General features: G+C 56.2%; 1 protein-coding gene across 13 annotated transcripts in view; it reads left to right on the forward strand.

The window, feature by feature from the left end:
• The window catches only part of CAMK2B (calcium/calmodulin dependent protein kinase II beta), a 108,380-nt gene that overhangs the window by 67,919 nt on the left and 28,249 nt on the right, over positions 1 to 12,212 (forward strand). For all 13 annotated transcript variants that reach the window (XM_030797202.1, XM_030797197.1, XM_030797198.1 and 10 more), the window contains exons 5-6: positions 3,155 to 3,220; positions 10,535 to 10,607. In XM_030797202.1, coding sequence (XP_030653062.1) covers positions 3,155 to 3,220; positions 10,535 to 10,607 — 139 coding nt within the window. The remainder of the gene's footprint in view (positions 1 to 3,154; positions 3,221 to 10,534; positions 10,608 to 12,212) is intronic.

Consider the following 12,212-nt stretch of genomic DNA (forward strand, 5'->3'; position numbering starts at 1 on the left):
TCCCCTTGCTTGGGAATGTCACAGGGCTTGAGGACCAGGCCTAGGAATAGAGGGTCTCACACACACCTGCACACCCAGAGGACAGAAGCTCCCATAGGCACCATGGCTGAAGCCTAGAATCAGCCGTATGTCCCCCACAGCCTAAGGAAAGGGGGCCATGGAGTCATATGTGTGCCTTCCCAGACTATGTCCCTCCTGGGCCAGCATTGAGTTTCCCAAACTCCCCAACGTGGGTGGAGGAGCAAACTCCCTTCCCTGAAACTGAACCACTAGATGGCCCTGGCCAGGGAGTCCCAGGTGCCCACCAGCCCAAACTGCAGCTTCCTGAGCACACAGAGCACCCCAGAGGGCCTGACATCAGCCCTAGTGAGGCACCCCTTGGAGGGACTCTGGGCTGCAGCCCCGGCTCAAGACCTTAAGGCCTTTTAGCCACTGTTCTGTGCCTGGACTCAGCGTCTACAGAGCCTAATCTGTGTTCAATGTGTGCCAAGACCTAGACAGTTACAGCACAACACTGGGGCATGCCAGGCCCTTGCCTGGGCTAGATGTGGGTTTTGATCCTCCTGCCTGCCCAATGCACATGTATACACAAGCACACATATGTACAAACATGCACACTGACGCACATGCACACATGTGTGTGCATGCACAAACTGCTCTACCAGTACACAAGGGCACACACAGGCACACATGCACACATGCACACATGCAAAACAATATACATGACATGAGTGCACGCATGGGCACACATAGGTACAGACAGACACGCAGACACACATGCACATGTGCTCACAAGCCATGCACAAGCCAGTATACATGTACACAAGGGCACACACAGGCATCTACACATGTGAGCACATGCACACACACCCCCTCACACGGACAGGCCAAGCTCAGGAGCCCGGCCAGATGACCCTGGGAAGGGCCCCGTCAACACTGTTTTGTCTCCTTGTGGTCGGTGTGGTGGTTGATTGGCTGTAGAAATGTGCTGGCCCATGAGGAGTGAGAGGAGAGGCATGCAGGGGAGTGAGTGAGGGTGAGCAGAGCTCCAGGTCGCATGCTAGGTGCTGGTCGGGGACACAGAACAGCAGAGCCAGTCAGGTAACAGAGGCAGAGCCCCTGCCCCCAGCCCCCAGCCTGGACAGAAAAATGGGGAAAGGAAAGGGAATGCCCAGTCCTTTAATGCCCTGCTAGGTGCCAGGGACTTGGGTGTCTTCCCAGTGCATTTCACCCTCACATTGCTCGAAGGATTCTGAGGGGATTCAATGGGATCATCAGGGCATGCGTTTAGCTGGAGCAGGGGTGAGCCGACGACATTCAACACATGCTCACTTTTCTTTTTCTCTGGTGCTGAGAGAGCACCCACATGTGCCAAGGTCACATGTTCAACAGACCCACTCCCTGGGTCTTCCCTGCCGTGGACCAGCCCAGCCCCAAGTGCTGGGCCCAAAAATGAGGAAGACCTAAGCCCTACTTTCCAGAACCAATGGGGAAAACTGCCAGGCAGATAGAGAAGCCACAGTGCCTGGGCAGTGCAGTGGAGCAGGCGGGGAGATGGGGAAGAGGGTGCGGAGGCAGAGGAGGGGCTCGGACCCCACAGGCCTGCCCCACACATAGGGTCACAGGAAGTGGTGTGGGAGCAGAGACTCTAACCTTCTCAGGGGTGAGAGCTTCTAGGGGAGTCTACCAGCAGACTCAAGCAGGCTAAGTATGTGAGGGGCTTGGCCAGACCTGCAGAGGGCTCCGTCCTACTCCCCTGTCATGCATCCAGCCCCTCCACCGTTTTGTTCCATGCCCACATTACCTGGCTCCCTGAGGCCCTTCAGATTGTGGCTTCTGCTCACAGGGTCTATCCTGACCATAGGGCCCAATGACTACTCACTGGGTAGAGACACAGGACAGGAGAGTGGGCAGAGACCTCCCTTCTGCCTGTCATCTCTGTTCTCCTAGAGATGGGACTTGAACACCTCAAGACCCCAGGCCACCAAGGAGGCCAGATTTAGGCACCGTGTCTTTGGGCTCTGATCCTGTGTGAGGGCCACCACTCTGGCCCGAAGTGGGGGTGGGAGAGTATTGAGGAGGGGAGACCAGATCTTCTCAGACTTGGAATTTGAGTCACAAGGCCTGGGTGTAACAATGGAGATTCTGAGACAAAGCTCCTGTGCTGCCCACTCTGGGCAAGTCACCAAATCTTTGAAATTTGTTTTCTCATCCATAAAAATGGAGTATAATAGTGGCCAAAGTCATAGAGTGGTTGTGAGGACTGAAATGTTAAATGTCATTATAGATAAGTAAGCACTAGTAAGCTGTCAGTCCCGAGTGATGATGGTAATGCAGTGGAGGTGGTGGTGATGATAATGGTAATGGTGTGATGGTGGTGATGGTGATAGTGATGGTGGTGGTGGCAGTGATGGTGGTGATGATGGTGATGGTGGTGATGGTGATGGTGTGATGATGGTGATGATGGTGGTGATGGTGATGATGATGGTAGTGGTGTTGGTGATGGTCATGGTGGTGATGGCAGTGATGGTGGTGATGATGGTGATGGTGGTGATGGTGATGGTGTGATGATGGTGATGATGGTGGTGATGGTGATGATGATGGTAGTGGTGTTGGTGATGGTCATGGTGGTGATGGCAGTGATGGTGGTGATGATGGTGATGGTGGTGATGGTGATGGTGTGATGATGGTGATGATGGTGGTGATGGTGATGATGATGGTAGTGGTGTTGGTGATGGTCATGGTGGTGGTGGTAGTGATGGTGATGGTGGTGATGGTGGTGGTGGTGATGGTGGTGGTGGTGATGGTGGTGGTGGTGGGGGGGTGGTGGTGGTGATAGTGGTTGGTGATGGTAGTTGGTGGTGGTGGTGATGATGCTGGTGATAGTGGTAGCGACGGTGATGTTGGTTGGTGGTGATGGTGGTAGTGATGGTGATGTTGGTTGGTGGTGATGGTGGTAGTGATAGTGATGGTGGTTGGTGATAATGGTAGTTGGTGGTGGTGATGATTGTGATGATGCTGGTGATGGTGACATTAGTGATGATGGGAGTGATGGTAATGATAGTGGTGATGGTGGTGGTAGTAGTAATGGAGGTGACAGTGCAGTGTGACAGGGGTCTCCAGAATCTGTGACCCCTTCATGCTTCTCCCATAGGGTCACTGGTGGGGAGCTCTTTGAAGACATTGTGGCGAGAGAGTACTACAGCGAGGCTGATGCCAGGTGGGTGCAGAGCCCTCACACTGTCCTGTCCCTCTTCCTTTATACCCTCACTATCCCTCCTTCACCCACTCCTGCTGCTCTTTCTAACCCACGTCTGGTCCTGAGCATCCCTGCTCACCCACACCCCAGACTGACAGGCATGAAGCCAAAGGAAGCTTGTAACCTCAGCGCAGAGCCAAGAGGCCACCTCCCCTCCACGCCCAAGGCCCTGTTCAGAGGGCTTGGCCCTGGGTCTATGGGCCTCCCAGTGTGAGGATGGAATGGAGGAACTTGGGCTCCATCCAGGTGGGGCTTCCTGTGGACCCTCGGGCAGCCCTTCCCACAAGGCCAGCCCTCCCTGGGGGGATGAAGAGGGACAGATGGTCTCAGAGATGGCTGTTTGTGGCCCGGCTGCTGGAGACCAGATTGAGGGATGGCAGATGTCAGCTGGGGAGGTGACAGGGCCCTGTCCCTGGAAGCATAGGCCACTGGTAGCCTGCTGTGGCCCAGGCCAGATGCCATCCTGACACCTGACAAGGATGTCTCTCGTAACAGTACATCTCACCTCAGGGACAGCTGACAGCGTTACTCCCTGCCCACTGGGCTCTGCCCACCCTGCTCTGCCACAGAGATGTGTATTTAAAAAAAAAAAACAACCTGAGGCCAGGCATGGTATCTCACACCTGTAATCCTAACATTTTGGGAGGCCAAGACAGGAGGATTGCTTGAGGCTAGGAGTTTGAGACTAGCCTGGGCAATATAATGAGACCCCCTCTCTACCAAAAACTTAAAAAAAATTAGCCAGGCATGGTGGCACACATGCACATCAGCTACTTGGGAAGCTGAGGTGGGAGGATGGTTTGAGCCTAGGAGTTCAAAGTTGCAGTGAGCCGAGATTATGCCACTGCACTCCAGCCTGGGTGACAGAGCAAGACCCTGTCTCCAGAAAATAAATACATAAATAAGGCTAACGGAGGACCTCGCTAGGTGGTGAAATTGTGGATGATTTTAAATTTGTATCTTTGTCTATTTAAAAACTCTTTTTAGGCCGTGCGTGGTGGCTCACACCTGTAATTCCAACACTTTGGGAGGCCGAGGTGGGCGGATCACCTGAGGTCGGGAGTTCCAGGCCAACCTGACCAACATGGAGAAACCCCGTCTCTACTAAAAATACAAAATTAGCCGGGCGTGGTGGCACATGCCTGTAATCCCAGCTACTCGGGAGGCTGAGGCAGGAGAATCGCTTGAACCCAGGAGGCGGAGGTTGCGGTGAGCTGAGATTGCGCCATTGCACTCCAGCCTGGGTGGGCAACAAGAGCAAAACTCTGTCTCAAAAAAAAAAACTTTTTAAAATGAGTGTGTATTACATTTCTGATCCAGAAAAATGAATTTTTTTCAAGTAGCAGAAGTAGTTTGATGTGACTTGCCTCTGCACCAGTAGGAAACTGCCCATCGTGACATGGCCCGCATTCCTGATGGGCAGTGTGAGCAGCTCTGGTGCCACTGGGCCTCCCCTAGAGCCAGGCAGGGAGAGGGACAGAGCTGGCGAGTCTCTTGGCCCCAGACTTCTGTGGGGTTCGGGACACTGGCTTCTTTTCTAAGGATCCTTGAGGGACTTTGCAGAACAGCCTGCAGAGGCCTGTGCACTTGGAGCGGACGAAGACGAGGTTTTCCTTTATACTATACTTAGAAGAAAAGTAGAAAGTGGAACGGAGCCCTGTCCCCCTGCTCTGAGCTTCTGGGGTGAGATATGTCACAGAGTGTGCTGCTGCCTGCCTGCTGGCCAGGTGGACTTAAGGGTCCCTGCTGGCCCATCCAGACACCTGCCGGGGCAGGTGGGATCCTGGGGTGGGTGGAGTGCCCTGAGGGGTGGACAGATGCTGGGCAAGGGTGGGGGCATGTGGCCTCCTAGAGCCTCCCATCAGCAGATCGGACCCCACAGCTAGGGCTCAGGAGTGCCTTAGACCACAGCCCCACCCTCCCCCACCCCCACCCCCTGCCTGTGCCCCATCACAGGCCTCTCACTCCCACCCTCCTCCTCACCTGCCGCCTCCAGCCCTTTCCCCTGTCCCCCTGTGCCCCACCCTCTCCTGTGCTCCCTCTGCCTCCTTATTGATGTACTGCAGCCCCCAGAGCCCCCTCTGCTCCTGTGGATCCGTCTTGGCCCCTGTGTGGTTTAGGAGTCTTTGTGTTCATCAGGTTTGGGGAAGGAGACACAACCTGTTATCCCCCACTCTGGGGGTCAGCTTGAGAGTCAGCCTGCCCAGAATGCTGCACCCCTCGCCGCCCCAGGTGGAGGCTGGAATGGGGCAGCTCCAGCCATGGGGGTGAAGGGGTCACGTGTGGCTTCCTCATCACACCAGGCCAGTTCCCTCCACAGCGCCAGCCCCTCTGCCCAGTCCACAGGCGCAGCCTTGCCTTCTTGCTTAGCATCTCCCCCCTCAGTCTGAGTCTCTGATGGGCACACAGCACCCCCCACACACCCACAGCCCCTCCCCGTGGTGGGCCCTCGGGTGCCTGGCCTGGCAGCAGGAGTCCCACCTGCTTGAACCCCAGATTTTCTGCTGTGGGCCGGGGGACCGCAGAGCTGGCCTGGCGAGGTCTGGAGCAGCCTCAGGGTAGGCTCAGGAAGGGAGAAGTGAGGGATTTCTAGCGTCCTCAGGAAATGCTCAGGCTGTTCAGGTCCCAGGAACCTTTGCCAGAGCAAACTGTAGTGTTCCCTGCTCTGACCCAGGTCTCCCCACCTCCTCTCACAGGACTCCCGATGCAGAGAGCACCCCTGGTGTATGGGGTCCCTTGGAACCAGCCAGAAGAGATGTTCTCTTAGAAACTCCACTGCCTCCATTGAGGGTTTGGAGCTCAAATGGAGGGCATTCCATAGCCAGACTGTGGGGAGCGATGGGGCACACGGCCTGCGTCCTGTAGAGAGTGCCAGGATCCGGGCAGTGATTTTGGAGGCTGAGTGGGAGAGGGGACATGGAGAGGGAAGGAGCCTCCTGGAGAGCCCCTCCTGGGTTGGCCCTGCTGGTGCGACAGCCTCAGCATGGGGCCCCTCCTCGGGCTTCAGCAGCCTTGGGCTCCTTTCTTTCTGGGTGAGCCTCGCGCCCTGCCTGGGGCCATGGCGGCTTTGCTCTCTGTGCGTGAGCTTCAGCCTTCAAGCAGTGGAGCTTGGTGGAGAGTCTGACAGAGGCCCCTGTGGGCCCCTACCCCACAAGCATCGCCACAAACTCGGGGCAGGACTGTAGCAAAGGAGGGAGCTTGACTTACCCCCAGGGCGGAGCCCCATGTCTGAACAGTCAGGGTTGGGCTGAGACAGAGGTAAAGAAGGACAGGCGCGGGACAGGATGGGCCGAGGCCTCCTGGCCAGACCCAGGCAGGGAGGTGCTTTCCAAACCACATAGACGCAGCCAGGGCAAGTGTACTAATGCCCTGCCTGGTACCTGCCAAGGGCCAAGAGCTGCTGCCGTGGAGCAGCTGATGGATTTCTGGAATAGCCCCATCTAAGGAACAAGAAGAAACATGCCAGTCATTGCTTTTCTGAACTCATTTCTAATGAACAAAGCTGGAAATTCCTCTTAGGAGGAAGCAGGGTCTTATTTTGGAGTTTATGGGGAAACTGAAGGGTGCCCATGTCTTCTTCAAACAGGGAAAGCAAAGTTCAAAACATTTAGAACCCATTTTTTAAAAAAAAAAACTTAAAAAGCAATGTGGTGGCCAGGCACGGTGGCTCATGCCTGTAATCCCAGCACTCTGGGAGGCCGAGGCGGACAGATCACAAGGTCAGGAGATCGAGAACATCTTGGCCAATATGGTGAAACCCCGTCTCTATTAAAAATATAAAAATTAGCCTGGCGTGGTGGCGCATGCCTGTAATCCCAGCTATTCTGGAGGTTGAGGCAGGAGAATCGCTTGAACCTGGGAGGTGGAGATTGCAGTGAGACGAGATCGCGCCACTGCGCTCCAGCCTGGGTGACAGAGCGAGACTCTGTCTCAAAAAAAAAAAAAAAGCAATGTTGCTACTGAAAGATGGCTGAAGGGACTTGATGCAATGCTGATTGTCCGTGGAGGGGGAGGACATCAGAGCCCAGGCTGAGCGTAATGTCCCAAATGCTGCTTGGGAACAATTCTAATCACAAAAGTGACATCTTAAACTGTTCAAAACATGAAAAAACAAAAACAAACCTAGAGAGGGTCGGCCCTTCCTAGAGAAGACACCGATGTTAACAGAAAGTGAGGGCAGACAAGATGGTGTGACTGTGAGTCTCACATCCTCCAAGGGCCGTGGTCTCAGATTGCACCAGGACAAGGGCAATATGAGGACAGGTCCCTAAAGTGCAGGGGACTGCCCTGAATGGGCTGTCCCAGGCCAGGTGGTTGTCCCATCCCACCTACCCTGCTGGGTGCAGCCTGGCCCAGCCTTGTTCTGGGGACCCCTGGCTTGCTCAGCCAACTCAATCCTGAGCATGCGATTGCAGGGCCTGGAGCCTGCGTGACAATGGACCGGGCGGACTTGATCTCAGCAACACGTGCCAAGTCCCCGTCATACCCTCAAGGACACCATGGAGAGGTGCAGACCCAATGCTGGCCCCATAGTCCCGGTCTCTGGCATTGGTTTGGGGCCCTGCACCACCAGCAGGGGAGGCCGAGGAGGACTGGGTGAGCCAACTGTGGAGTCAGGGGGCGATGACAGCTGGGGAGGAAGGAGGATACAGGGCGTGGCCAGAGCTGCGGCCAGGACTCAGTAAGTCTGAGGCTGAAAGAAGGTCGAGGAGGAAGGTTCAACTCTCGCCCTCAGTAGTAGTCTGTGAGGTGCATGTGGTGCAGGCCGAGCCCCTGTTGGTGTCCAGGGAGGTGGCACTTCCTGGTGACCACAACCTCTGCACACATCACTCCACCAGGAGAGTGTCCAAAGGCAGAGGAAAGTCCAGCCATCAGGGAGGTGATGGGCTGGGGGAAAGTGCACACAGTTGGACAGGAGGAGCCCAAGATCTATGCCCTTCCCAGGACAAACCAGGGCCAATACTGACCACAGGATCTGGCCAGCACTGCTACCGTCCACACCACGCAGCAGTGCATGAAGGAGCTGGCCCCTGGGAGGGCCACGCTGAGCTCACTCTGCATCTGGACCCATCTGGATGGCTGTGGATATCTGACCCCACAGCCTTATCCTCGACTGCCCAGGCTTCCCGTTCCGTAGGGAGGCTGAGTCGGCCCACCAGAGGGAAGCCCCCACCCCAGCCAGCCAGCCATGCTTAGGCTCACAGGCCTTGCCAGGACACAGTTGGCCATTCAAAGGAACAGATGCTGGGCCTCCTCGGGAACAAGGAGGAGGGGGTGGTCCAGGCAGATGAGGGCAGCATGGGAAGTAGATGCTCCTCATAGTGGCTTGCCATGAGATGACTTCAGGGACACAGCCCCCTACGGGAGTTGCAGGAGCAGAAGAGAGGCCAGGAAGTCTCTAGGCATAGGCTAGGGAGAAGGGAGGATGTTTCAACAAACGGGCAGGACACCCCAGGGCACATGGGGAGGAGGGAAGGCAGGACACCCCAGGGCACATGGGGAGGAGGGAAAGCGGGACACCCCAGGGCATATGGAGCATGGAGATAGGATTGTGGCTCCCACTCTTGGTGACATTGAAGTGACACCACCAAGGGGCTGTCTCCCATGAGTTTGGGCCTGGCTTCTCCTGACCCCACACACCTCAGGAGTCCATCACCCATTAGGACTCTGAGGGCTGGATTTCTTCAGGAGGAAGCTCAGATTCACTTTTTAATGCAATGGCTGACGCTGTACAGATGGGACCAGGAGGGCTGGGAGCTATTTGAGGAAGAGGGCTGGCCTCCTGTGTCCTCTCTGAATTTGCTGTTAGGAAAACAAAGCCCACTCATTTTGCTGACCCTGGTCACCCTCCTGTCCCCAAGGATCTGGCTGGGATAGAAGGGTCTTGAGGGGGTCTTCCTGTCCCTCCCTTGACCCTGCCCAGTGGGGCGGTGACTGAGACCCCAGGCAGGTGGGCATGGCAGCCTGTGGCAAATGCCTCCAGGCCCAGCAGGGCAGCCTCGGAGGTGGTGGCTATCACCCTGCATTGAAGAGCTGTCCCTGGGGAAGGGCTTGTGTTGGGCTCCAGGGGCACCTGGGCAGAAGCAGATTCAAGCCACAGCCTCTCGGTGTGTGCAGGGGCTCCGTGGCCCTGGGTCTGATGTGCTCTAGGACAGGTGTCAGGGAGGTGGCCTGAGAGCAGCTTGGACCTCTCCTCCCAGCCAGTCATGGCCTGGAAGGGCCCAGGACTTCTGCCGACAGCCCTCCCTGACTACGAGAGGAAGGGTTGAAGGGGAAGCTCCATGTGCTCAGTGCTGTGCACACAGCCCCCTGCCCAGCCCCTCAGATCCCTGGGAGCTGAGCTAGATGCCCCTAGTAGTGCTGCTGGAACTGAGCCACCCAACACGGCAGCCACCAGCCGATGTGGAAGCTTGGGTTTCACTTTTTTTTTTTTTTCTTTTTGAGATGGAGTCTCCCTCTGTCGCCCAGGCTGGAGTGCAATGGCGCCATCTTGGCTCACTGCAACCTCCACCTGCCGGGTTCAAGCAATTCTCCCTTCCTTAGCCTCCTGAGTAGCTGGGATTACAGGCACCCACCACCACACCCAGCTGATTTTTGTATTTTTAGTAGAGACGGGGTTTCACCATGTTGGCCAGGCTGGTCTTGAACTCCTGACCTCAGGTGATCCGCCAGCCTTGGCCTCCCAAAGTGCTGGGATTACAGGTATGAACCACCGCGCCCAGGCAGGTTTCACTTTTTATTAAAATGAAGTAACGTGCCCGAGCACATTATTTCTGCTCCAGCACAGAGCAGGGTCCTGGTGCCTGGGGCTTTCTCACACACCAGGGCAGCCCCCTGCCCCCACCTCCAGCCGCCTTGGCCCTTCCCTGCCTTGGTTTTCCAGCCCGCTTGCCCGGCCCGCTCACCTCAGCCTGTCTTGCAGGGTACAGACTCAGCCTGGCCTCCCTCCTGAGGGTGCCCAGCTTAGGGTCAGGCTTGGCCAACAGGAGCCTGGGGACAGGGGTGTTTCCTTTGAAAGTCACTTCTGTGTGCCTGGCCGTGCCCTCTGAGCAGATACGGGCCCAGAGGGGAAGGCAGGGCCAGGGCCAGGGTTGCTGGCCTTGGAGGTGAGGAAGGAGGCCTAGAGGCCCCTCCTGGCCAGCATCTCCTCTCCCCTTGACTCAGTTTGTCCCCCTGGTTCCCCCAGGCCACACAGCACCATTGCCCCTGCCCCCAGTGCCTCCTCTTGCTGCTCCCCAGGGCCACTCGCACTAACCCACCTGCTGTTTGCCACAGTCACTGCATCCAGCAGATCCTGGAGGCTGTTCTCCATTGTCACCAAATGGGGGTCGTCCACAGAGACCTCAAGGTGAGTTCCCACCCCACTCTGTGCCAGGTGTCTGTTGTCTGTACCTGCATGCTGTGTACAAGGAAGTGTGAGGGGCTGGACAGTGTGGGGCACTGTGGAGCTTGGAGGGGTGAGGTATATGTGTGTGTGTGTCCTTGTGTGCATGCATGGAGGAGTGTGTGCATGCATGTGCATGGGTATGTGTGTGCACGTCCTGTGTGGAGGGTGTGCATATGTGCATGCATGTCTAGAGGCATGTGTGCATGCTTATGTGTGTGCACCTGTATGTAAGTGTGCATGTGTCATGTGCATAGAAGTATGTGTGTGCATGTGCGTACGTGTGTACATGGAGGTTCGCGTGTACATATGTGCATGCCTGGGTGGAGGCATTGTGTGTGTGTGCACGTGTGTATACATGCTTGTGTGTGCATCTTGCACCTGTGTGGGGATATGCATGTATGTGCACACTTACAGATGTGAGTGCATATGTCTGCATGGGTGGTCGCATGTCTGTATGTGTGCCTGTGTGCATGTGTGTATACATATGGCATGTGTGCATGCACATGTGTGGGGACTGTGTGCATGCATGAGTACGCATGTGTGTACAAGTGTGTACATGTGCGGGCATGTTTGTGTGCATGCATATGTGAATGTGTACATGTGGGTACATGTGTGCATGTATGCATGTGTGCATGTATGCATGTGTGCATGTCTGGGCATGTGTGTACATGTGCATGTGTGTGCACTTGTGTGTTGGGGGGGTCTGCACATGGCCCTCCCTACCCCTCCGGACCTCCAGGGCTGGGAGGGGTCAGTCTTCAGAAATCAGCCTATTACCCCGCACTCCAGCCTGGGCGATAGAGAAATCAGCTAGTAACAAATGTCCACTCAGGGTCTAACTGTGAGCCCCCGCCAAGACTCCACTCTGGCAGGTGGGGACACGGGTGACAGGGCTGACACCGCTGGGAGCAGGGTGGTGAGAGCAGGACTCGCCAGGGTGTGCCAAGTCCTCCCAGCCCTTTCTTCAAGTCTCTGCTGCCCCCAGCTCAGGTCTGGGCAAAGCAGTTCTAGGCTCTGTTCAGAAGAAGATTGGTCACCCCCCAGGTCACAGGGTGGCCTCTCAGAAGCTTAGCTGTCTCTCTGCTCCTCCTCTCCCTTCCTCCCTCCCTTTCCTTCCTTCCAATCTCCTTTCCTCCTTCTTCAACCCCACCTTCCCCAAGGCTTGGTTCAGCCTGCTGCTTCTCTGTAGACAGGCAAGCAGTGCAGACCCTGGGGCCATCTCCCTGATGGCATTTAAGACCAACCTCCCCATTGGTTTTCATGCTGAATGGGGGTCACACCTTTCCTTAGGCCATCGATGATCTTTGCGCTGCTCTGGGGAGAGTGTCACACAAAGAGCAGATCCAGGACCCTCTCCTATACCCTTTACACGCCACTGTGCCCCCTGCTCCCTCTCATCTCTGCGTCCCAGGCATGTCCTGCTTTGTCTCATCTGAGTCAGCCTCAGGCGCCTCTGGGAGGCCCCCAGGTGCTCCCCTCGGGGCCATGTGGGTTGGTGCTAGGACTTAGTGGTTTTCCTGTGAGGGGTCACAGACATTTTGTTACCAGACCCCATGATTTATCTGG

This window comes from Nomascus leucogenys, chromosome 17 (genome assembly GCF_006542625.1).
Source record: "Nomascus leucogenys isolate Asia chromosome 17, Asia_NLE_v1, whole genome shotgun sequence".
NCBI lineage: Eukaryota > Metazoa > Chordata > Mammalia > Primates > Hylobatidae > Nomascus > Nomascus leucogenys.